General features: G+C 38.3%; 1 protein-coding gene across 2 annotated transcripts; it reads left to right on the plus strand.

The window, feature by feature from the left end:
* Window positions 1-7,057: 7,057 nt before the first annotated feature.
* sv2bb (synaptic vesicle glycoprotein 2Bb) lies at window positions 7,058-26,195 on the plus strand. Of its 2 annotated transcripts, XM_055222607.1 has the most exons (16): window positions 7,058-7,150; window positions 11,392-11,870; window positions 14,382-14,608; window positions 16,416-16,596; window positions 18,350-18,501; window positions 18,887-19,020; window positions 19,196-19,285; window positions 19,502-19,615; window positions 19,690-19,778; window positions 20,004-20,079; window positions 20,388-20,476; window positions 21,472-21,605; window positions 22,682-22,882; window positions 22,960-23,119; window positions 25,166-25,390; window positions 26,067-26,195. In XM_055222607.1, exons 2-15 carry the CDS (start codon window positions 11,635-11,637, stop codon window positions 25,347-25,349), a joined length of 2,067 nt encoding a protein of 688 aa, XP_055078582.1. In that variant the 5' UTR covers window positions 7,058-7,150; window positions 11,392-11,634; the 3' UTR covers window positions 25,350-25,390; window positions 26,067-26,195. The 2 variants fall into 2 exon arrangements, with proteins under 2 accessions (XP_055078582.1, XP_033824414.1); XM_033968523.2 differs by lacking the exon at window positions 26,067-26,195 and having other exon boundaries at window positions 25,166-25,651.
* Window positions 26,196-26,652: the final 457 nt, after the last annotated feature.

Consider the following 26,652-nt stretch of genomic DNA (forward strand, 5'->3'; position numbering starts at 1 on the left):
TCCGGTGTAGGGCAGATTAAATATCAGGGTCAGCCTGAACCAGAAATAAATAATATTGCGTATCTTAAGTGATGGTTTGAGTCTAGATTTAGTTATTTCAGTGGGACTACTTTTCTGTGCGCAAAGGTTCAGCAGCTCGTCTTCTCTGCTTACTGTCATCCCTCATCAACCTGAACTGCAGTCTGTAGTTGTGTCATTGAGCAAGATATTTCACTCACATTGTCCTAGTGTACAATACACACTGGTGTTTAAATGTGTGTGAAGAATAGTTTCTAGATTTAGGCTTGTGCACATGCAAGTCCACAAAATAAAGAGGTACAAAAGTGGTGTTAAATGAAACAATTTGTGAACGTTTATCATGTGCTGTCAAGATATGACCACAAGAGGGCACTGTCACGTTGCTCATGTGCATATCTTCTAGTCATTGATCTTCCAGCCAAATTAGCTTTCATACATTAGACTATGTAGGCTAACATTTACACTTCATTATCAAACAAACAACGAAAAATATGTGTGCCACTTTTGAGATGAAATATAGGTCTCGTGTTCTTAATAGCCTACATATAGTATGAAGTATTTCTTACAGGATCTTCACCCAAAATCTGTGCACAAATGGGCACGACACTGTTTTCAAGGTTACTTCTTCAGTGGTGAGTCTCTGCGCTGCAGCTACGTGACTCCCCATATAAACCCTCATAGTGTGTAGTTATGGAGCTTGTTTGCATGAGGTGTTTCCACTGGCCAATAAATTAAACTAAATGTTATACTGACAGGTCTCGACTTATTTTTTGGCAACAATTTTAAGCAATTTCAAGCAGTATTGCCATTAATTCTCACTGTTGCTGGTTGGGCATTCAAATGTTTTATCCAAACTAAAAATGAAAGTAGAATTATGTAAGAGACAAAAATCAGGATTTGTTTTAGGATTATAATTCAGTATTGACTCCTAGTAATATTATGTTATGTACCATTCTGCTTGCATAGGATCCAGAAACACTTATCCAGTATCACTCTGGACTTGTCAGGCAACCAATCTGCAGCATATTGCAATATTTCCATGTCAATAAACCCAAATCTATAAAATCCTTGAAATTGCCCTGATTTTAAATTATAATAAAATATACTTTGCATTCATGTATTTTATGACCCCACAGGTTGAGAGGTAGTCAGAGGCAGCCCTCCTACACAGCTGATAAGTATTCAGACCTTGTCCAAACTGCATCAGAATCTAACCCTCTTTGCTCCCCAGCTCCTCTGCCTCCCTCCATCTTTCTCTGCATCAGTGCTCCGGGAGCTCCAGCGTCGAAAATAGAGGGAAATCCCACTGTTTTTCATATCCAAACAGGCAAGTCATTCTTTTTCTCTCTCTTTCTTATAATGTGATTGGTGATTTGATGCATAAACCCAACCCACACATTATTTTAAACCGTACTTTGGTATAATGCAAATGTTGAAATAAGATGGTGCTATACATGAATAATGAATTACCTTCACTAGTACAATATACACGGGCAGAAATCAGTGACAGACCATACAGAGTTTTGACATAGGGCTGTAGTTGACTGAATAACTTCTTGGTGAACTGAAGTCATGCTGATCAATTAGTTGAACAAAAAGGGAGCATGGCAAAAGCTCTCAAAACTATTACATATCTCTATGTAACTGCCCCACCTGCATTTATAACACTACGCCTGCAAGAGCTCATGCAGAAACTATTTATGTTTCTGCATGAACTCTTGCTTTTATGCAGAACTAAGAAATATTGTATTTATATATAGCATTAAATGGTAGTAGCAGTGGTAGTAGTAGCAGTAGTAGTAGTAGTAGTGATAGTAGTAGTAGTTGTAGTAGTCGTAGTTTAGAGTTTAATTTGCCTTCATTATAAATATCTAACTTACTAACTCCTGCTGTTGTCCCATATAAATCCTTAAAATCTAAATTAAATTATTCTATTATATCGATTAATACAAATGTTTTATTGACTAAAGGACTACAGCCCTAATTTTGCGTAGTATTAATACAAATGTGCTCTAGTATATGTGCTTAAAACCCATGTTGTCCTTTTCATAACACTGCCACTAAATTATCTGGAGACAGGTTAGGCAAGATGAAGGGGGCTGGTAGGGTTTGATTTCTTTCCTCTCTGATTTGCCCTGGGAAAAGCCCTTGGATCTATCTTACCCAAAGTGTCTGGCCACAGGTGTATTGATTCAGTGACTGTGGTTGTAGTGGTCAGTAGATAGGTGGAGGTGTGGTTAGGTCTTTGTCAGTCTATCCCAAATATAGTTCTAAATCTTGGCTCATATTTATTTCTTTTAAAGTGAAAATGAAAAATCTTAATGATGGATTTTTCCCCATGCTATTAGAAACTTTGAGGTTTGATTCTTGCTGTCAAGTTCAGGCAATCAATCATTGTCAGGCTATTTCAAACTACATGTAGAGAGAAAAGAACTATTCTGCAGTTTAAATGAAGCACAGACACATTATTTAAGGTTATAGACTGTGCCGTATGCCAAACTAATCTTCACAATGGATGCTGAATGTGCAGTGCGTTCTTGTTGTTCGTCTGAGAAACAGCATTGACAGAATCATTCATAAATTATTGTGTTAACTCGCTGACAGGACCACAGGCTGCACAGAGATGGAAGGGTTGGATCTGATCTATAATGCAGGAGGAGCCAGAGTGGAGAAGCATGGCAGAGCCTTGTGGGATGTCCCATTTGCTGGCTGCTGTTGCTATAACAGGCATGGCCAGCTTAAATGTTGGATTTTGCTTGTGCTGTGGATTTCGGTGAAAGGAGGGTTTACTTTCAAATCAGGCTAGAAATCTAGGGGTAATAATGGACTCAGACTTGAACTTTAACAGCCACATCAAATCAATAACATCTGCAGCTTTTTACCACCTAAAAAACATTGCAAAAATCAAAGGTATACTGTCAAAGCCAGACTTAGAGAGACTTATCCATGCATTTGTCTCCAGTAGGTTAGACTACTGTAACGGCCTGCTCACTGGCCTCTCCAAACGAGCCTTAACACAGCTGCAGTACATCCAGAATGCTGCTGCTCGGGTCCTGACTAGAACCAGGAAGTATGAGCACATAAGTCCTGTGCTCAGGTCTCTGCACTGGCTTCCTGTAGCTCAAAGAATAGACTTTAAAGCAGCTCTGCTTGTGTATAAGTTTCTCCATGGCCTAAGTCCAAAGTATATCTCCGACATGTTAATGCCATATGAACCATCTCGCAATTTGAGGACTTCAGGGATCGGCCTCCTGCTGGTGCCCAGAGTCAGGACTAAACATGGGGAATCAGCGTTTAAATTTTATGCAGCTAAAACTTGGAACAGTCTTCCTGAAGATGTGAGACAGGCCTCTACTTTGACAATGTTTAAATCCAGACTCAAAACAGTTCTGTTTAGCTGTGCATATGACTGACAGGTTTTTATTCTGCACTCTTCTCTTTTAATGTTGATTTTATGATGATTATTTGTGATTATTTATGTTTGATTTGTGTGATTTTAATGTCTTTCTTATTCTGTAAAGCACTTTGAATTACCTTGTGTACGAATTGTGCTATACAAATAAACTTGCCTTGCCTTGCCTTGCCTTACTGTTCTTAACAACAAAATACTCAAACATACAATATGCCATTGGCCGGACAAGTTGAGACAACCGTTACAACCCATGTTTTTTTTGTCTAGTCACTTTTCTATTAGATTTTGCATTTTAAATATAATTAAATCTTCTGTGTCATTATGCCAAGGGGACACATACTATAGGCCTTGTGCCTGCTTCATTGCTGTGAGAGTGATTCACCCTCTTTTCACCCTGCACTGCCCTGTTTATTTGTTTTAGTCTATATGAGCAGATGTTTAACACTTACAATATTCTGAAACAGTATTGTTCAATTATAAGCCATAATTGGAACTGAAGCTTATTCCTAATATTTCAGCTGTCCATAAGTGGATTGGAATGTTCTACTAAAGAGGTTAAAGAAATTTTTCTGACTTATTCTAGCTGTTTACAGTTTCAGTGTAGTTAGCTCCTGCCTTCAGATAGATATAAGGTAGTGTCCAACAGCAATCTGACCACAACTGAAAAAGCGGCTTGGATGAGCAGCGAAACGTCTTCACTCCTACAACGATTTGTCCAGTTGACAGATTTTAACTTTGTCTTTTGTTATTCTAGTGAGTTATTTAGCACAGTACATGTCTCTACAGGGCTGCTTTAGGTCTTATAATCAAAAACAGTATTCAACATGAAACAGCATCACTAACAGTTCCGATAACAGCCTTCTTTTATATAATGCATTCTCGATAAGCCATTAGTTTAGACATAATATAGTTAAATGTGCATATAAATGTGTAGTACATTCAAAGGGCATTTTCATTCACCACTCAATAACTATCTCAGGTATGCACAAAAATATTCCAAAGACCTATTTAAAAAATTCCTATCCCAGAGCCCACAAAAATATTCCAAAGACCTATTTTAAAAAATTCCTATCCCAGAGCCAAGAGACTTAAGTGAATGTGTGTAATAAGATGAGAGGTCACTGGGTGTAGGTTATGGTTGCATCAGATATTCACTCAGACTATTTAATTAATTGCTGTTATTTTGGCCAAAGTAAAAAATGAACATATCAGTTTGTTGGTTGATCTAATCCAATTTGGAGAGACGTGTTGTGCTGGAGGAACCAGATCAATTCAGACAGGCATTTTCTTTGGATCAATGTTTGTGTTAAAGTGATTTGTCAGTGAATCACTGATGGTCCAAATGAGAAGCCAGTATTTATGTATACTACTGGGATCAGCTGGTGTTTTTATTAAGGGAATCCTTATCAAACACCAATCTATTGTTATGATTGCAAAGGCAAACTGGGATGCATACTAAAAACCAAGACTTGATGCTGTAGTCATGGACACAAAACAGGAAGAGATCGGGTTATACAAAGTAGCTATTTAATACAATTGATATTAGCTTTAGATTAAATCACTAACAATACTGTCCAAGTGTATTTAACATTTTTTACCTTTTTACATTACATTACACAAAGTTTTTTGTGGTAATGATGTGTAGATGCATTTCCTGTTTTGTGCCTTCTTTGTGGCAACCAGATTATATCTGATGTAATCCCGTACCACAGTTTTACACAGCACTGCCAGAGTATGCCACTGAGATTAGGGATTTGTCCGTGCATGTGTGTGAGAGTGTGTGATCTACTGACCACACATGATGGAGCTCGGTAGGCAGCACACAGTGGCAGCGGCGTATGGGATTAAGGCCAGCACAGACAGCCCAAGTGGACATGTTTCTGTGGGCGTGGTTTGTCCAAATACTGTACTGAGACATTGTTCTTTTGCATCCAAATGTCCACCAGCCCTCATTGGTACAATATGTGAGTGTGCATTGTTTTTACCCATTTTTCTTTTGAATCTACAGAAACTTACATTTTTTTCATTTCATTTCATTGTTGTAACCAAGCAACAACAAGTGAGTCTAAAATTAAATGCTCAATCTGATTTTAATACAATGCAATAAAACCGTTTTAGCTTTTCATACTCTGTTTGGTATATGTAAGGAAACTGGAGTAGACAACCTGGAACAAACATACAACTGAATAACATTTTAAAACCCCTAATTGGTTTAATTTATGAAGCATTTATTTCATTTATTTCTCCCTCATCAACCTGTGACAAAATCAAGTTTACAATTAGATTACACTTACTCTTTCCTTAATCTTTCTTTAATCTCATTTCCCCAAAAGGTGCGCTAATTTTTGAAGGACGGTCCCCCACCTACTGGCACTTAACTTATATATCTCCATAGTGACAAGAAGGTGACATGACCAGGCCAAGTTACAGGTCTGATATGACAGTGAAGAGGTGTAAAGAAAGACATGTCGGATGCCATACAGTTGACCATTCCAGGGAAAGTAATAATATTTCCATGGAGACAAGAAGATGACAGGCTGCTCACCAGAAAAGTTATAGAGTGTACCTTTAAATAATTTACACTAACCACAGGATTCCTACCTTTGGCAGCTGACCTCTAAGCTGTTTCTGAAAAACTCTGAGCTACTTGCACAAGAAGTGACGGTGTCTTCAACCGACTTTTTTGTTTCTTATTATTTCCAGCCCTCAGGCACTGTCAGCCCCAGCAGGTCATCCCGAGTGTGTGGTTACAGCAGGCCATATGGAGCACCTATTATGTGCTCATTATTACGTCAATGCTGGCGCAAAGATTAAGGCACCAGTTTAGCAATTTAGAAACACCGATATCACTGCAAAACATATCTAAAAGGAACTAACACTATTGCATTATAATCTACCCAATGAATGAAAATGCCATATAGACCATTTCTTGTGAACACAATAAAATTATGTAAAATGTTTTTTGCAATGTTAATTGTATGTTATTTAATGATATGATCCTGTAGAGATCACAATAATTAAATCCAAAATTATGTTTAATTAATAGGCTGCTGTATTTTTCATCAGGAGTAACCAGAGTTATTCCGTGTTACTGCCAATTTTGACAGGGCTATAGCTTGTGTATGTCTGATTCAAACAATATAGTAATGTACAGTAGCCCACACATTTAGCTCTGCATCTCAACACCTTATGCTCTCAATTGCAGATTTGGTGCCAGACACAATCCATATTTGGTGCACATGGTGAGTCACACCTGCCCATGCAGTGCTGGTGGGGGTGTGGTAGTTTGCTGAGACGGTCTACATTGGCTGGTAGAGCAATAGTTCCCCCATCACCAACTCTTCTGAGCACACATCTGTCAGCGGGGCAGCCCTCCTCCTCCCACCATCTGCCCTCTCTCTCTGCATCCTGTATCTCCTCCCCACCCCCTCACACCATCACTCCAGCCCCTAGCTCTCTCACACATGGCACGTCCCAGCTTATAGATCGACCTAGATCGGAACAAACCATTATTTTGGTGTAAGGGGTGCCCACTGGGAGGAGCTGCAGAGAACAAGGCAGGGAGGTGGGAGGGTAGGTGGGGGCATAGGCGCGATCCTCTCCTAATCCCTCAGTTCTAACAGTGATGCTCTGCTTATAAAACACAACTCGGATGGGCAGTCAGCTCTCAAATGCTTTTTTGACTGAAATAAGGATAGTATCGAGCTGCGTTCAATTCTGGTAAGAGACTTGCTTCAAGATACTTTTTCATTTGGGCTGTTCATTTGCAAACCTAACCTATTAATCTATGTCTGACAGCAGCATTGGCACCAGTCTATTTCAGGATCTAAAATTATTTAACTGTGAAATCTCTTTTGTATCACCTTAATATAACTCACAAAGGCATGCATAATTTATGTGCCAGAAATACATGTAGTTTTACACTACATGCAACTTTTCAAGGTCAATACAAGTTGAATTTTCATTAAAATGTTGCTAAATGTCACAAAGTCAGCCAGGACACAGACAGGAAGCACCAACAGCTCACATTCAGCAGGGATTGCTCTCCAACATGCATTATGTAATCAATGCTTATACACAAGCAGCTCACGTTTCACTCTATTTTCGCCTCGCACCGTACAAACTACCTTTAGATAATGAGATAAAGTCCAATTGTTTACTCATCTGCAGTCAGGTCCATCGCAGGACAGTGTCGACATGTAGCAGACAGCTGAGAGTCCAGGGTTATGATGCCACTTATCAATTACTGCTGCAGCGGGCAAAAGTCCAGCAGACATGTCAAATAGTGAGACAAGTTGAGGTGCTTGTGATATTGGAATCTACATGATGAAATCAAACAAACTGGTTTCTTATAATACATATCTTTTATGCACAATGTATGAATCAGCTGTGCATGATTTCCAAATGGTTGCTCAGGATTTAGGACCAAAAAGTGAGTTGAAGGGGATTTGACTGTTTCTAAACAGGCTCCATTTTGTACTATCTGATGCCTAAACATTACCATTTACATAATGATTTTAGTTTAAAGATAACATTTTATTACACTGTTTACACTCATTTGTATAAAACTTGCAAATCTTCCTCTTCATTCACACATTATATAGTATTTTTATGCATTACTGAAACGGGTAACAACACTATGCAGACACATCCTCTCCTACCTATCAATGTTCAGATCTTAGAGGATATTGTGGCAGTATTATAGCACCTACCATCATCCAGTCTGTCATCACCATCCTACCTGTTTCCCTGTGTCATGGTGCGTGGGGAACAGAAGGGCCTGTTGACACACTGTCTTTTGATGAAATTGGACTGTGTTGTTATTTTTACACTGTATTAGCAAAAACAAACTGATGATATTTGATTAGATACGTGAAATATTGCATGCAGTCACAAAATGCAAGCACAGATACAATCACTCATCATTGTTGGTCACTGTTTACATTGTGGACAAATGTTGTATTGTCATGTTTAAGAGATAGTGTTTGCACAGATCCTGGTTGTTTGCCTTATCTCTTTCTGTTTTTATTGCACACAGAATTAGTTGGGCCTCCCTTGTCTCCAGGTAGAAATTATTAACTCTTAATTAATAACTCTGCAAATGCAAGAAGATTCACAAAAAAATAGGTCACTTATTTTATTTTTCTGAAATATTTCTACTAATATTCAAAGAAGTGACATCTATTTTTTACCAAATCAGTGACAATCAATTAGTCAAGACACTATACCACAAAGAAATGTTTAATAGACAGAACCTTCCCCTCTCCCCTATATAATTTAGTTTGAGTTTATTACTATTACTAAAGCTGTTAACTTGGACAAATATGTAACATTCAGATACATTCAAAAACCTTTTGAATATATCTGTGTTTCTTAATGGAAATGAAAGTCATGCCTGGAGCTCATTACTTGTTTTGTTTGGTCTTGACAAAGTTGGTTCAGACCCCACACTCTGATCCTTGAAACAGCCAACATGGTTCATATCCCAAGAAATACGTAAAAATAGTCTGTAATTTTGAAAGCAGCTGGCCTTAGAGTTGATGCATCGCCTCTGCCCCAGTTGGATACAGTACACTGCTCTGTACATGGAGTGTGTGTGAGTGTGTGTCTGTGTGTGTGGGGGTGTGCGTGTGTGTGCGTGAGTGTGTGTGTGTGGACGCTTATGCATTATTTATCTCACCTAAATGGCTGAGGCTGTGGCTTTCTCCCACATTTCTAAGTCTATGCTGCTCACAGTCTTATTATAGTGTTTTCCATCAGGGTAGCTCAGGAGACTTTAGTATGTCTAAGTAAGCGTTTTTTGTTTTATTTATAGTTATCATCGAGTGTACAGGTGCACTACGTAACTTTCCTGGTGGAGGCAATGCAACCTGCTTGTCTCCATAGCGATGTTATTGGCTTGCCTGGAATGTTTCAGAGTATGGTATGGTATTAAATATAACTGCCATTTATTTAATTACAAGAGAGAAACATGCATTCTTAAATGGGCCTCTCCACTGATCTCATCTAAACGTGGCCTGGTTATGTCACCAGCTTGTCAGTTTGGAGATTGATCATTTAAATGCCATACTGCGGAACTTTCCAGACAAAGCAATAACATCTCCATGGAGACAAGCAGATGGTAGACTCTGCACCAGAACAGCTATAGTGCTTCTTTAACTGATTGCTGTATTTGTGACATTCAGTGCTCTGTTATCGAGTCCGTGACTAGATAATAGAGTACCTCCTTCACTCCTGACTTGAACATCAGTTTAACATCTTAAACTGACTGAAAATTGCTCTTAATTTGAAATTATTACTGTGAAATTGGGCTTTTAGAATGTGTCAGTAGTGATGAGGAAAGACATTGTTGGTGGTGCGTAGATCAGCTGTGGCCCATATGCAGCGCTTAGAGAGACCACAGCTGTCTGAGCCTCTGGCCTCACGCAACCCTACTCCTGCTCCTGCTACCGCTGCACTGCCCCAGAAACTGCTTCATGTTTAAAGGATAGAAAGTTGTGTGGACAATATGAGCTACTTGGGGACCAAGGTGGTATATATTATGTATTATTTTGTGACTAATTAGAGTAACTGCTCCTTATCCGGACTGTCAGCCAAATATGCACCTGTCTGTGGTGCGTGCTGTTGCTCAGTTCACCTCGCTGAAATGGAGTGGGGCTATTGTGAACTGGCTTATATGCAAACAGGAGAGAAGGCAGTGAACCATCAGTCATGAGCCATCGTCTGACAGAGACAAGCTGCTAACAGCCTGTCAGCATCATAGCTACAAAAAAGTAGATCTATAAATCAAAATAATCCACAAGGGAATTCAACCTAAACATACAATATGAGCAAGTATTCACTGAGTATATATTATCATATTACTGCTGACAAATGGGACATTTTTGTTCATGATATAATCTTCAATTCTCTAACGGGGGACATCCCTGTCACATCAGGTAATGAATAATATTCTGGAAAAAAGCAGGGGCAGAGGAGGATACAAACATCTCCCCTCATTTCCCTTATCTGCTTTATTGCGTGTGAAATCTATAACCACACATATTTATTATCCTGCAGCCTCATTGTGGCTTTACTAGTGAGTCGCTAAATGCAGTTTAACAAACCCAGTTGGTCATGTGACGAAAGACAGGTCCCAATGTAACTCTGACTCTGTAATCATTCTATAACTTTGCCAAAAATACTTATGTGTAAGTGTAAAGTTATTTATTGGTAAATTAGCCTATTCAGTTTCAGTCTATTATACTCAGAAGACATATCTCAAAAGTAATAGCGCTTCTCTCAATTTGTTTAGCAGAGCACAGAACAGAACAGAAGGACAGTCTTGAAATGTTCTGCCAACAAAAAGAGAAGAAAAAGGCTTTCAGTTATTTCTTTGTTTTTGGACTGATCATGGTAGTTGTATTTATTATTAAATTAAATCAAGTTCAATGAATTGTTAAAGCCAGGAATCAACCTCACAATGTTGAATCTCTTGTTTTCAGAGCCCCTCACAAGGGCTGCATCCAAGACCACTAAAGTATCATGCTGTACGAGCCCCATGTCTACATGCTATGTCTCTTTTTAAAAAAATTTAATGCGACCACAGTTGTCAGTTGTAAAAAAAAAAAAAAAAAACTATAAAAAAAAACAACAATGATACAAATCCTTGAAATCCACAGTGGCACAGTTCAACTCTTTATTGTCAAGCTATGAGCAAAACATCCCATCTGTGACTTTCAGGGCAATATTCACAATCCACTATCCTAACCTCTCCTCTGGCCTGGAAGTGAAGTCTGATTTTACCCACACTGTAGTTTCTTCACATTAAATATTGATGGTATTTCTTTTATTTTGGGCCTGCAGAGAATCACAAAAGGAAGACAATAAAATGCAGTTCAACATTGGGGTTGCATTGCGATTTTTAACTCTTGATATCTTCCCTTTTATTTAATCTAAATTGTGCTTGCTTTATTTTTCAGGGCTCAGAAAAGAAGAAAAATTGTGGACTCCCTATTCAGTCATTCAAGTCTGACAGTACAAAGCAGATCATAACATATCTATTAACTGCAGCTTAAATACAGCACAAGACTCATGCCTGATTGTAACGTCTGTGGATTTGAAGGATCTAGTGAGAGTGATTGTAACCAATGGACATATTCAACTGAGTTCATTTAAAACTCCCCACTCACAGTTTAAATTAGCAATACCCGACATTCTTCAAGATGGCTGACCCCTACCAGAACAATTACTATCACCAAGGCAGAGGAGATGCTTATGGGACGTATGGAGAAGGCGGCGGCCATGATGGATACGGGTACCAGGCAGACTATCCCGCTCAGGAAGAGGATGCTGCCAGTGATGTCACAGAGGGGCATGATGAGGAGGACCAGATGTACGAGGGGGAGTACCAGGGCATTCCGCATCCAGATGAAATGAAGGCCACACAAAGGGCTGCACGGTAAACATAAAACTACACTAGACCTTGTCATAGAAAAAGATGAAAAGTAGTAATGAAAGTAGTTGTAGTATCACTGTAAACCCTGATTAGTATTGTTTACTCAAAAAAACTCAGGAAACCTTAGTAACATAGGTACAATAGATTAGGTAACATTGATAATCCATAAACACTTAGTATACAAGGTTCTTTTAAGTCTATTATCTAACAAATATTTAGCAATGATTACTCTTAAAACATTAGTAATGTTACTTAAAATAATTAGTAAACTGTAAACTAATGCTATAGTTTTTCACAGTAATGTTACTGCAAATTTTAGGCTAAAAAGGAGACACAAAACACAAATCTGAAATTTACATTTTACCAACTTTAAGCACAAGATGTCTGTCTTTAACAATGAAATCAATAGCAGGTGAATCAAAGCACAATGACATACGTGCAGTCTGCACATAAAAGGTCTATGTGTTTAATTATAGCAAAAGATCAAATTGATAAGGTGGAGAGTCCCTGCCTCAAGTGGAGGAGGTCAAGTATGGTCAAGGAAGAATGGAGCGTGAGATTGACAGGCGGATCGGTGCAGTGTCTGCAGTGAAGCAGTCGCTGTATCGGATTGTTGTGGTGAAAAAAAGAGCTGAGTCAAAAGGCAAAGCTTCCAATTTACTCGTCATGATCTTAGAGCAATGACCTAAGGGACAAGGTCAAAATGAGTTTCCTCTGCAGGGTGGCTGGGCGCTTTCTTAGAGATAGGATGAGGATCTCAGTCACACGGGAGGAGCTTGGAGCCTGGGAGTCTCTGCTTAGACTGGCCCCCGTGACCTGGCCCTAGACAGGCGGAAGAAATGGATGAAACAAAAGATAAAAATAGTCAAAATAGTGCAAATGTGGTCAACAAATGACTTGACTACAAGCAAGTCTTCAGGCCGTAGACTTCATCGGGAGTGGAATGAGACGTGTGATTTACAAGATGAAATTAATATCAACATTCAAATAATGCACTTTTAAAGATTTCTGTGAAGCAAATCCCATTGAATAAGGTTTACATTCTCTGCCCAAGCCTGGTCCAAAGTCTCCTTATTCTACAAATCAAATCACAAATTAAATATGAAATTATATCACAGTGTGTTCAGGTTTAACTCGGGTCAGGTCTTTAATTACAAGAAATAGTTCGCGATTAAAATGACTGTTCTGAGCAGCATTAAGCTCTTAAAGACCAATCCAGTCAAATACAAAATTCCCTCTTAAGTGGTTAGGCCCCAGTGCAGAAGCTGCCATCAGCAGCTACTTTTGATCCAGAGGACAAAATATCTTCATATTAATTTCTGGGGTTATTTTTAACTTAATTGTAGTACACAACACTGTTATTAACTCATGGCATTAATAAAATATATATAATTGTTTTATTTCTTATTTTGCTTGCAGCAGCAGAGCATCAAAGCTTAGTGTAAAATCACATTCACTGTCCTAACTATACAGCAAAATACTGATTTAAGCAGCAAAATGGACATATCTCTTCTAATAAGAGCACTTCATCAATAACTTTGTAATTAGCCTCATACAAAACATATTACACTGTGTAATATCATAACCAAGTCAGTGCTATATGGGCCTAAGGATAAGTTAACCTCTGCTAACCGTATGCTGAGTCATCACTGGGACACACACAAGTATAAAGTCTCCTCAAATTTATAAAACCAGGGTCTAGAACTTCTGGTATAGACCTGGTCTAGTTCTGGTTTAGTCCAGGTCTAGTCTTGGTTTTGTCCTAGTCTAGTCCTAGTTAAACCCTGGTCTAGTTCAGGTTTAGCTTTGGTTTAGTTCCAGTATAGTTCTGGTTTAGTCCTAGTCTAGCCCTTGTGGATGCTTACTGGAGCATTATGAGTAAACTTACTAAGTTTACGCTGATAATGTTACTCTTGAAGGGGAAGCTGTAGCAATGCTTAATTTTCATGAATAACACCACTGAGTTACATTGTGTAATGTTGCTCTTTGTACAAAAAACACCATATTACTCCACACTGTTCCATTTTAATGAACTCTCAGTGAAATTACATTTTTCTTGTAAGGAATACTATAAGGGTTTACAATGTAGTTGCTTTAATAAATGTAGCCACAGCTACCCTGGGCCTGTCTGACGATAAAGTGGCTGACAGTCTGCACATCCACTCCAACCACTGCTAATCCCACCGTTCCATTGACATCCACAAAGGCAAGACTAATATAGCATTTGGTTTAATGACTACTGATAAGAGCTCTAGAACACAAAATTGTCCACGTTCAAAATGCCAAACAATTTCTTATCACGGTGGAGAACCATTTTACAATTTTCGTTAATTTTATCTGCCACAAAAAGGTTAATTTGTATGAAATAATTATAATATCAATTTTGTGTAGAACAAACTGGGTAGATTTGGAACACCTGCTCCACTCCACCAGTCATAGAAAGAAACTGTAATGTCAATCATGCCGGGTTTGAATTATGACTTGGATCCTCTAAGCATCTTTTCTCTGTTGTAGGACAAAGTCTCGAGATGGCGCCAGTGCTGCCTCGGAGCTGCAAGAGCTGTCCGAGCAGTATGAGGACATCATGGAGGACTGTGGCCATGGGAAGTTCCAGTGGACCCTCTTCATGGTGCTGGGACTGGCTCTCATGGCTGACGGAGTAGAGTGTTTCGTAGTGGCTTTTGTTTTACCCTCTGCTGAAAAGGACCTGTGTTTATCCAACGCAGAGAAGGGGATGTTGGGTAAGGATTGTCATGTCTTAAAAGTCATGTCATCTATCTATCTATAAACAACCAGGTAATGCCATTAGGTGAAGTTACAGATCAGTATGTGGAGAATCATCCTAGCTCACAGTATACAAGGTGATTTTGTAACTATATAACACTATACACAAGCTAGATCTTAAAAGCCATACGGTGGAACATTCTAGGCAAATCTCCATGGTAAGAAGTAGGTGTCTAACCCACAATCAAAAAAATCACAAGGTATACCTTTAACACTGAGTTAACACTATTATTACATAAGTAAGTACGTACACTATACTCAAAGAAGTCAGGGGCTGACTACTCATATTGTCAATAGCAATGTGCATTTACTTTATAATTACATTTGTGTCTGTATATCTGCTCTGTTTCATTAGTAAGTAATCCATTGACACTAACCAGATCACCCCCTATGGCGTTTCAGAATTGTCTATAATTCTTCTGTGAATGCTGCAGTGCTATTAGCTAATGGGTCTTTCAGAATATATGCAAAGGTTTACAGTTTATGTCTGGCTCCAACTTACTGGTGTTAAGAAAAAAGCTGAGTGAGTGAACACATTTTTTACTGAGACTGGCGCTACGATTTTCAGAGCACCCTACACAGAAAACTTAAAAATGTACACTGTCTAACTGTCTAAACAATGGTAACAGCTAGGATCAAACAGGACACGAATACCAAATTAGATGTTAACTCATCCACTTGATTCTTTGGGAATTCTGGGAGCATGGGTTACGTAGGCTTGAGGCTGAGCTTTGAGATATTGCAAGATTACGCAAACATGCATGGATGACACCTATATAACTTTATAACATGGTGGAAAGCTCTAAAATGTCAATTTTGCATAATGCTTTAAATTTGTGTTGCTGTTGTGCAGAAAAAGTTGTGAAATCTCTACACTGATCCTTTTTGTTTTCCTATGCACCTCTCCCAGTGTTGTTGCTGAGTTCTCATGTGGGCGTTTGTGACTCAGCACAGTTACATCGATCCTCTGTGTCCTGGCCTTGCCTTTCAGCTCTGCTCTACATCCCACTATTAGACCAAAACACATCATTTAAACATTGATGTGTTACTAATCTAACCACAAGCAGGTCATTAATTATCATGGCTCTCTTTCTGTCACTGAAATAAGAAGTCCCAGAGGTAGTGAGGGCAGAGAGGTGGTTTTGGCTCTCTGAAGCTGAGTCATGTTTGCCATCCCCCCTTGTGTGGGGTGCCATCTGCATGATGCTGACAGCATAGTTGGCACAGACACAGCAAGTGGTGAGAGCTAGGCTGCACTACACCAGGTAGGAGCGACTGAAATGGACTGATAACAATAAATCTGCCAGTAAAATATACCTGTATTCTTAGACTTTTTAAGTGATAACATGCAGTGCAATGTTTGACATGTTCAGAGTCAGTTATAGCAGAGTAGAGAAGAGCTTTTTACTTGAAAAATACAAATATCCACTTGAATGCTCTTCTGTGGCAACGTAGTCCTTAAGACAACTGAATGTCATAATGTCTTTAACCACTAGTAATATATTGGTTGTTTCTGTCCTTTGACTTTCTTAATGACGAGTTTTGCAATTGCTTTTTTTAAATAAAGTGTATGGTCCATTATGAATTGGAACTATTCTGTAAATTCTGACTCACTGGCTTTAGTACGTGCCAACAAGCCAAGAGTGTGCATTTTAGAAAAACTTTGCTTAGGCAGCTGTCTTGGGATAATAGAAGTGTGTGGAAATATCATTTATAAAACATGTTTTTAATTTCTGTGAGTAAGTGTATGGTTATTTGTTGCAGGTCTGGTGGTCTTCCTAAGCATGATGGTGGGAGCGTTCCTCTGGGGCGGACTGGCAGATAAACTTGGCCGGAGAAAGTGTCTGATTGTGGCTCTGGCCATCAACTGTGTGTTTGCCTTCCTGTCCTCCTTTGCCCAGGGATATGGCTTCTTTCTCTTCTTCAGGCTGCTCTCTGGGATTGGGTAACTACAGCACCTGTCACCATTATAGCACCTGTCACCATTATAGCACGTTAATGTTTGTTTTCATTTGATTCATCTATGTTCATGCAGGTTGGCTAAATGTCATAGTTACTGTAGTTTTTTTTCTGCCATACATAAGCAGTATGTTGCCGTGCAAAATCAAAAGGAGCTTGTAGCTGGAGTGGCCTTTTGAAATTGTCAAGTCTGTCTCAGCTTACCTTTCTGGGTAATTTAAATGAAAAGGAGATATGTCGACTCTCTAATTATCATCACTGTCAATCTCATCAGTCCCTCTGCTCTCTACCAATTTTTCACTCACACACTATATCCACATTAGTCAAGGTGGGTGAAGTGCCTTGCCTAAGGACACAACAACAGTCTGAACTGTCTGTTGCCCCACTGTGGCGTCTGGTATTCCCAGCAGTCTCCCATCCAAGTACTAACCAAGCCCAACCTTGCTTAACTTCGGTAAATAGGTTTAAAAAGCATATATGCATACAAGTGATAAAGAATATTGGTATTATATGGGTATTACATTGAAGTGACTTTTGTCCATGTTTGGGTTCAGTTATTGCCTAAACTCCATCAACCCTGTTATTATGACCTAAGCTGCAGCCATATGTTCATCAAACCTGTGCATGTTTTATGAGCACTGCAGCACAGTGGGTAAAGCATCCCTGTAAATATATATCTCATGTATACACAGACAGACCCTATGCAGGGTGGGCTGACGCTGCACCGAGCGCCATCTTAAAATAACCCAAATCTACAGGGACTCACTCAGAAATCAGGTCACACACTCTGAGCAAAGAGGAGGCATATGCACCATTGTTCACACCCTACAAGGTGTTTTTGATTTAGATGTATTATAGTTTTTACAAAGGAGATACAATGTCAATAGGTATATTCAATGCATTTTTCACATTATAGATTTTACTTCTAGTACCACCACATTTGAATATAGACTAGCAGCTGGCCAACAGATAGATCATAAATAAGGTGTTGGTGGGGGTCAAGTGGAAGATTGGTTGTAAAATTCCCTAACCTATAAAAGACAGTGAAGCCCAACATGGCACTAAAGCAAACACCTTAAATGGAATTTGAGTAGTTTTCCTTAATTTATCCTGTGTGTTAGCTGTCATTATACTCATTCACGGAATAGATTCAATTGTTTTTCATTGCAACTTACATCTCTAGTATTTAGATTAGAGTTTAAAGAAGACATATTGTGCTTGAGCCTGCTATATAGTTATAATCTATGATACTCATGGATCATTATTCATTCATAATAAAAGAAACAAGTCCATGTTAGAAAGAGGACACTGACGTTGTTGTAAACGTCATCACAACAAAAAACCCTGAAGTTGTCGGCCAACGGCCCCTCCCATAGATAGCTGCACATCACGATCACGCTGCACATGGATTTTTTATTTTCTTTTGTACCAAAATGGCTACGTGATGCTGCCTACTCTCACATGTATCACTGATTAAAAATAAGCAAAGTAAGTAAACAAAAGTGGGTGTATGCCGGTGGCCGTGAAAATGGGGGTTGATCAATATGGTGGCTTGAAAATAAACAATTAAAGATTGCTCAAACATGCACAAATCACTGCAAAAACAACTTTGAGAGGGTGAATGACAAGGGGGAACAACTATAACATGGTTAAAAACTCTGAAAAGTAAATTTTGCATAACAGGCCTGCTTTCTATATTTGCTTATGCTAATTGTTTAAATATTTGTTATCTTTGGCAGTATTGGAGGCACAGTCCCTATTGTCTACACATACTTTGCCGAATTTCTTCAAATGGACAAAAGAGGAGAGCACTTGTCCTGGCTTTGTATGTTCTGGATGATGGGAGGGATCTACGCGTCATTCACAGCTTGGGGAATCATACCAAGATATGGTACTTTAACCACATCCCTTCACTTCTTTAACACTGAAGTTTACTGTCAGTCATACGTATCGGCTGAGTCTAAAGTATCTTAGAGATGATCCTTATCTATATAATTGAGATTAGTATTTGTTTTTAAAGGTTTAAACATGTTACTTAATGAGACATCAACATTAAATTCACAAGCAGTTGTTTTTTGAAGTGTCAACTAATTTTAATATTGGGGTAAAGTTGGGAGAAGGAAATCAAAGTGTACATTTTAGTTGTACCAATATCTCAACTTTTCTTTAGGCCATGGGAAAGAAAATTAAGGGGGCACCACTCCATCAGTCAATCAGTTAATTGATAGTAAACACAGAGTCTTTCCAAGCTGTTCTGTGTGCTTGTATATGTGCAGGTTGGGGATTCAGCATGGGCACGGAGTTCCAGTTCCACAGTTGGAGGGTCTTTGTGCTGGTTGCTGCTCTCCCTGCCATTGCCTCTCTGGTGGGGCTGACCTTCATGCCTGAAAGCCCGCGCTTCCTGCTGGAGGTGAGGCCATTGCACCATCACCACTCCACTGTGTCTGTGCAGTCCAGTTTATTCTTTGAGAAATTATCTGTGTTTCTGATACCTTCTGTTTGAAAATGATTTTATATTCCAAATGTATTTCAGTATATTTTCTCACCTTTCTAATATCTGGTATATTTCTGTTTTGGTTTGACAGAATGCCAAACATGACGAAGCCTGGATGATTCTGAAGCAGGTCCATGATACCAACTGGAGAGCCAAGGGGCAGCCAGAAAAAGTCTTTACAGTGAGAATTTTTCTTGCAAAAATTATACATACACCATGTGCACCTTGCATTGTTTATCTAATCACAATAGTATGCAATCAGAGCTGATGTTCTCAAGCCTTTGTATTGTTCAGTGTTTGTGTACTTTTCCATGTAGAGAGTTGCATTGATATTGTAGATTTGTCCCAGAAAGAAGGTTTTAAAAGCATTTACTAACATTGTATTTGTGTCATTTAGGTAACTCATATCAAGGCTCCTAAAACAGCAGAAGACGAGTTTATCGAGATACAGGCAGCCACAGGAACTCCGGTGCAGCGCTGGGCAGTGCGTTCATTGACCCTTTGTAAACTGGTATGTCCATACTGTAAAAGTTTGGAATAGAAATGGAGAATAATACTAATATTTAAGTGTTTGCTCTTGTACAGGTGCTGAAAAATGTGGCATCTCTTCTGTCTGTGGAGCTGAGGTTTGCCACACTCTTCATGGCCATTATCTGGTTCTGTATGGCCTTCAGGTCAGAAATTATGTTTTATATCAAACATTTCACAAATCCAGTCTGTTTGTATCATTATTTATCACTTATTCAACTTCTTTAGTCGCATTAGTACAGTAATTAAGGACTACAGAACTAGTTAGAAAAACATAATCTCAATCAGCAGTTGGAGAAAACCACAATATAGAATAGTAAAACATTTCACCCACTGAATAAAGTAGTGGACTTTAACCTTTTGTTTTGCAGTTATTATGGTCTGTCTGTGTGGTTCCCTGACATGATCAAACATCTGCAGTACGAGGAGTACGAGGCCAAAGTCAAGGTAACACTCACAGCATTTGTCTTCCTTAAAATCATTACAGTGCTCTCTGGTGCTCTACACTTACTGATGAGGGATTTCCATTTTAAAGTAAATGGGCTTGGGACTGTACGTTTCACACTCTATGGTGTCCTTAGATACTCCTCTGGGTTCCTGAGTAAATGCAATGCTTGTGTAGACTCTAGACCCAAATAAAGAAAACAGGAAAACACATTTATAAATGCCCTGTGCCTTAGCTAATAATGATCCCAAACTTGTCTTCTGCAAGTAGTAAATAAAAAATAATGAACAGTTCCTTCTTGTGTTCTCAGGTGTTCCATAAAGAGCGAGTAGAAAATTTTCATTTTAACTTTTCTTTGGAGAACCAGATTCACAAGGAGGGAGAGTACATCCGTGATAAGTGAGTAAAGTCTGAAGCTGCACACTTGAAGCCTGTAGCTTTGTTTGTCAGTTTGAGTGATAAAGCGATAAAACATGATAAAACGATGATAAGACATTAAGTGTAATTATTGTACTTTATCATTTCATTCTGTGTTCATAGTAGCATGATCTTGTGTTGAGCATTAGCTATATGTTAACAGTCAATACTTTATTGCATATGCTAATGGTGAGTCAGATTCATTACGCATTGTGAAAGCAGTAAACTGTGAGTTTCTGTGACCTTCACACTGCAACATATGAGAAGACAATGGTGTATATTATACTAGGATTTCATAACTCATCGATGTGAAGCTCGCAAAGATATCCCTCTGGTTTTGAGCTATGAGATGCTCCTTGATGTTTAATAAACTGAGAGATCATCTTAATAGCATATTTAAAGCAAGACAACTCGTTCATCTAAACACACTGAACAACCAATTGAAATCATGAGACAAAAGTATCTAATCCTGCTATGAAAGGTCCAAAGCCTGGATGAATACAAAATGTAACTGCAAGAAGAGCAACTGGAAAACACCAGTATTTCAAACAAATGTTTGCAATAAGGCAATAGTTTGAATAGTGATCCTTTATCTGCATAATAGATACTTCAACAAATCAGTTTAGAAATAAAATGACCTTCAATGTAATACATTTCCACTGTGTAATGTTGCCAACTCAGCACAGAACAGAATCCCTGAATTACCTTTAAGATGCTTTTGAAATATCAAAACCAGTTTATCTTTATGCTTCACCTTCAAAGAGAAGGTACAGGGCAGATATACAGTTTGTTCTAATACTGTATATCTTTAAACTTCTATGCGTTTTGCAGAGCTCAAAGTGACAGAATGGCTCAACTGTTTTATGTAACATACTATCACATTCTGTCAGCTCTGGTTCTGCCGCTGCCATGGCGATAGAAGTCCATATTGTTTTGGCCTGTCAGTTTGTCTGTGTGTGTCCATGCCATGCTTGTAGGTTCATCAATATAGAGATGATATCAGTGAAGTTTGAAGACTCCCTGTTTGAGGACTGCCGTTTTGAGAACATCAGGTCCACAGACACTATATTTGAGAACTGTACCATCCGCTCCACTGTCTTCTCTAACACAGGTGGGTCGGTCTACACTCGAACATGTATTTAACTCAATAGCATTTTTCACACTTGTGACATCAAAGAGCAAAGCATTATGGGATACCCCCTTAAACAAGCAAACACTAAAGTAAAGCTGTCTGTCCTCCCCCATCAAAACAACCTCCTCATTTCCAGTTCTAACATTCTGTAATATTAACACTCAATTTCTGGTTTTACAGAGTGTTTTACAGAGTGTTTAAATGTAGAATATTTGTTTGTCTAAGGTTGTGGCATCATCTGTAAAGTGGGCTATAAAGTAATTTCACAAGGCAGTTTAGTCACACCGCTGACCCTTTAACGCACATCACCATAAATATATTTAGAAAGGTGAGCATTTTCTATTAATGAACAGATACTTCAATATGACTATCATTTATAGCCATATTAAATCTTCATAATACACGTACACCTGGTCTCTCCAGGACATTGCATGACCCACTGCATCGATTACAGTGGATCTCATTTTAGCCATTTAGCAATTTATAGTCTCAACACAGACGCAATAAGTGCAATGTAATAATATGAAATATGATCTTCGAATGAAAGTAGTGCATGGTTCAACAACCTTTCGCCATGTAAGTTAAAATAATACTTTAATACTCATAAAATGTAGTTTCAAACATTCAAAACAATAAATGGTGTCTTTTTTACTTTTGTGATGGAAATATTGCTTTACAAGTAGAACAAGTTTCAAAGGCAGTCATCTGAACAGTGTTTATATTATCAATTTGAAAGCTCTGGTCTGAGAAGGTACACTTGTTTACTTGCCTTGCCCTTGTCCAAATGACCTTTAAAATATTTTTCCACCATGGACTACTCCTGGACAGTTGAGTAAATCCTGGACAGTTGAGTAAATCCTAATTAAGTTAAGTTAAATTAATTCTATTACTTTATAAAACAAATCGAAAAAGATTTCTGGCTCAATGAAGTGAGCTTAATTTACTCATGAAGCCGTAAATACGCGCTTTTGAACCCATTATTGCGGGGTAATATATATTATATTTTGTTTAGGGTTTTTTTTTAATATTTTTGTTATTTGTGGTGTTTTTATCAGATCTCTGGGAGGAGCGATTCATTGACTGTAAGATGGAGAACACCACCTTTGAGCACAACAAACATGGTTGCCACTTGGACATTGTAGAGGAGAATGACGTCCTCATATATCTGGTCAGCTTCTTGGGCAGTTTGGCTGTTCTGCCTGGCAACATTATATCAGCACTTTTCATGGAGAAGATTGGTAGAGTCAAGATAATCGGTGGGCTTATTTGATTTATCCCGTACAAGTTAGTACGATTTTTCTCAGCTAATCCGTGACTTTCGACTGTCTCCCAGGTGGCTCCATGCTCATATCTGCGGGTTGTACTTTCCTCCTCTTCTTGAGCTTCAGCCAATCAGCAATCATTGCTCTGCAGTGCCTGTTTTGTGGCGTGAGTGTAGCAGCGTGGAACGGCATTGAAGTGGTCACTGTGGAGCTGTACCCTGCCTCAAAAAGGTACATAAACAGTTGCATTTTGATTAGATTTTGCACGTTGCCCTTTTTACAATGAGCCTACATTTATGGAACTAATGAGATCATTTGCTGATGAAACACAATCTGTTTAGTATCAGAAATTCAAATCAATAAAAAATGTTTTGATTTGTTTTGAATGAATGTGGATCATGGTTTGATGGTCTGAATGGATGTTTGAATTGTTGAATCATTGAATCGTAAAATCGTTCTATCCAGATACTAATCAATACTCATTTGAGTAGATATTGATACTCAAAGAAATCACATAAAAGGACAAATTTGGACCTTTGTTACTGAACAGCCAATTTAAATCTTGAGACAAAACCCACTAAATAATTCTGCTACAAAGGTGACAATGAAATGTATTATCAGTCCAAATGTAACTACTATAGAATATTTAGTTGGTTGGGCTATTGTTTATGGCAATTAACTCATTAAGACCGACAGAAGAACAGGCTGCTCAGGGAGCTTGTGCATGAATGACACACAGAACAGATTGGAATAAAGTGAAATATATTTGGCAAAAGTCAAAACAAAGTGGCATACCATTTAATCAAATTACATTGAACAAAATTAACCGTTTTAAAAACAACAAAAAGAAGGCAGTTCTTTGTCAAAGATTTTGACTTTGTGTGAGAGTTCAGTTCAGTTTTTTTTTTTAAAGTTGTGTGACTTTGTGTAAGAGTTCAGTTTATTCCTTTTTTTAGGATTCAGTTCAGGTTCAGTTTGTAATCACGCAAATCCGTAATCCACAGTTCGCGGAGCAAAACAAAATATTAGTCCTACCAGCTCGCCATCAGTAGAGAATCTCTGTTCAGTCCCATGAAAAAAACCTGACCTAAAAACAAGGTCAAAACAGGATCTCAGTTCAGTTACCGATAACATTAACATTACATTCATGATAAAACAGTTGCGCAACAAATCAAGACTACACATTACGGCCGACAATACCGCCAGCAGTGATTAACAATAACAATATATATCAATTACATTAACAAAATGTATCAAAACAGCATAACAGCGCTGCCGAATTAAACTTAATTATAACATAAATTTTAGTTCATGATTGCCGTAATTCAAAACAAACACAAAAATACTCGCATTATTAGCGGGCTTCAACACGCGGATCCGCGGAAACAAACCGCGACTTAATATACTCCAAACTCGGCACTAGCTTTGAATTTAGTGGATTTCAGTGACATTTTAGGATTGATAATGTTTTGGCAAAACTCACCATTGAGTCGTGTGTGAGAAGAATGTGAAAAGTAATGTTTAAAGCCGAGTAGTTCAGTTGCACAGACACAGTGAGAGCGGAGTGGGAGGGGCGGAGGAGCAGGCAGGTACAGAGCTGCTCCAGTCATTTATTTGCCAACCAATTGGGAGTGAGCCAATCAGGGTCGAACACTGACTAGGTAAGGGTAACCCTAGATGGAAGGGGTTACACAAAGCCTGAATGAAAACAAAATATGATTTTTTGAAGGGCATCTTGAATAAAAACAGTTCACATTAAATCACATAATAGGACAAATTTGAAAACTACGGAATAATTTATAAATAGTCTAGTCAAAATCAAGGTATATTATAAAACTTGTTTAAAATATAGCCATCACTGCCCAAAGTGCTGTACAAATTTAGCATGACTAATTACTAAAAAGCATAATAATAATAAAATGCAATAAATAGAACAGTGTATAAAACAAGACGAGGTAAAAACAACAGCACTCCGGGTCTGTATATTAGAACTAGTAGAAGATCTCATGTTAATATTAAAGAAATGACTATATTTTTATAGTTGAAAACATTACAAAAGGTGTGTGTTTTTATTATCATTGTGGAACTTAGTATCAAGCCTGTTCCTCAGTATCACAAATGCAGTTAAAAAATTTTGTATAACGACAACTGCAGTTATGAATACAACATCACGGTAGCGTTAGTGTAGTGGTGACAGCAGAAGTCATAGCAGTGTTCTTGGCTCATAGTGTTAATTGCAGATGGTCGTTACCAGCATGTCTGTTTTATGTGTTTCAGGGCAACAGCGTTCGGGGTCCTTAACGCTCTGTGTAAACTGGCAGCCATTCTGGGTAGTTCCATCTTCGCCAGCTTTGTGGGCATCACCAAAGCCATTCCCATCCTGCTGTCCTTTGGCGCATTAGTGGGCGGAGGCTTGGTGGCTCTGAGGCTTCCTGACACGCGAGAGAAAATCCTTTTGTGAGAGAGAAAGAAAGCCTCTGATAAATCTGTGAAGGGAAGCGGGTGAGGAAATGTATCTGTGATTGATGTACAATGCCAAACACTTTTCACCTGCTTCTTATTGTGTTTCACAATAATTTGAGAGTATGCGTTCAGTCTGAGTGAGAATTCCCATTTAGTATTTTACTTTTTAGAATATTATGGTTGTGGTAAGAGCACGGCCATTACTATTTACCACAATTAATTTTATTTATTTGTGAAATGTTCATAACAATTGTCTGTCCATATAAACTTAATAAGTCAAAAATGATCACTGACATTGCATTGCAATCATTATATTTTGCTGGCTATTCAAAACTAAGCAAATTAAATAGAGATTTGCCCTCTTTAACCCTTACATGACCCATAATGCAATCACACAGATTTATTTATATTGTTTTACACCTATCTCAGAGACATGACACTGGATAATATGACGTGAGTGTACTTAACCCGTACCCTATTCCCATCAAGGATATTAACATACCATTAAGGTTTGTGTAAATGTTCATCTAACTTGTAAATGTTCATCTAACTAACATTATGTGCATGGAGGCTACATCTTGTTTACTAATGCCATAATCCTAGTTAAGCGAATCAATCATTTTCATGATTCTGTGCAGTGAGATCAGCACTGTAATAAATACGACTTTCCTTCTTTGAAAAGTTTTTCTGTTTTTTGCTCCCCCTGTCTTGACAGGAAACAAAACTGGGGCAACTGCATTACTTCCAATGGCAAACTAAAATAAGCTGTACTGCTTGTGGAAGACAAATCAAATAAATTGTTGCTTTCTGTTTGTACTTGCACATACATAGTGTCATTTTTTATTTTATTTATTTAATAATTTTTATTATTATGTATTTATTTCAATTTTATCACCTGCATTCACTACTTCAGACTTCAGCACATTATGACCGACCTAACAGCTTGGATCTTGTACAGTTTGTTGTTTAAAATATCCCTGTTGATACTCAAGAGTCTTGTGCTGCGAGTGGCTGCATGTTTGTCATTTATTTTTGCTTTTATTGCGTCGTAAGTCTGTGTGTTTATTGTTTGGGTTGTTTTGGGCCTCTGTATTCAAATGTCTTCCACAGAGAATAGTGAGAGAGGATGCTTCACTGTGGTCTGCCTCTGCTTATGTTGACTTTGCTTTGACCAAACAATATTGCTTGTATTCACTGTATAGATCTTTCTTACCAGTAATCGTAATGAAATAGGGGAATCAGTGACAAGTGTATACCAGTCAAAATGTAAGTAATGTGCTATATAAAATTTATGTAAAAAT

Source organism: Periophthalmus magnuspinnatus, chromosome 6 (genome assembly GCF_009829125.3).
Source record: "Periophthalmus magnuspinnatus isolate fPerMag1 chromosome 6, fPerMag1.2.pri, whole genome shotgun sequence".
Taxonomy (NCBI): domain Eukaryota; kingdom Metazoa; phylum Chordata; class Actinopteri; order Gobiiformes; family Gobiidae; genus Periophthalmus; species Periophthalmus magnuspinnatus.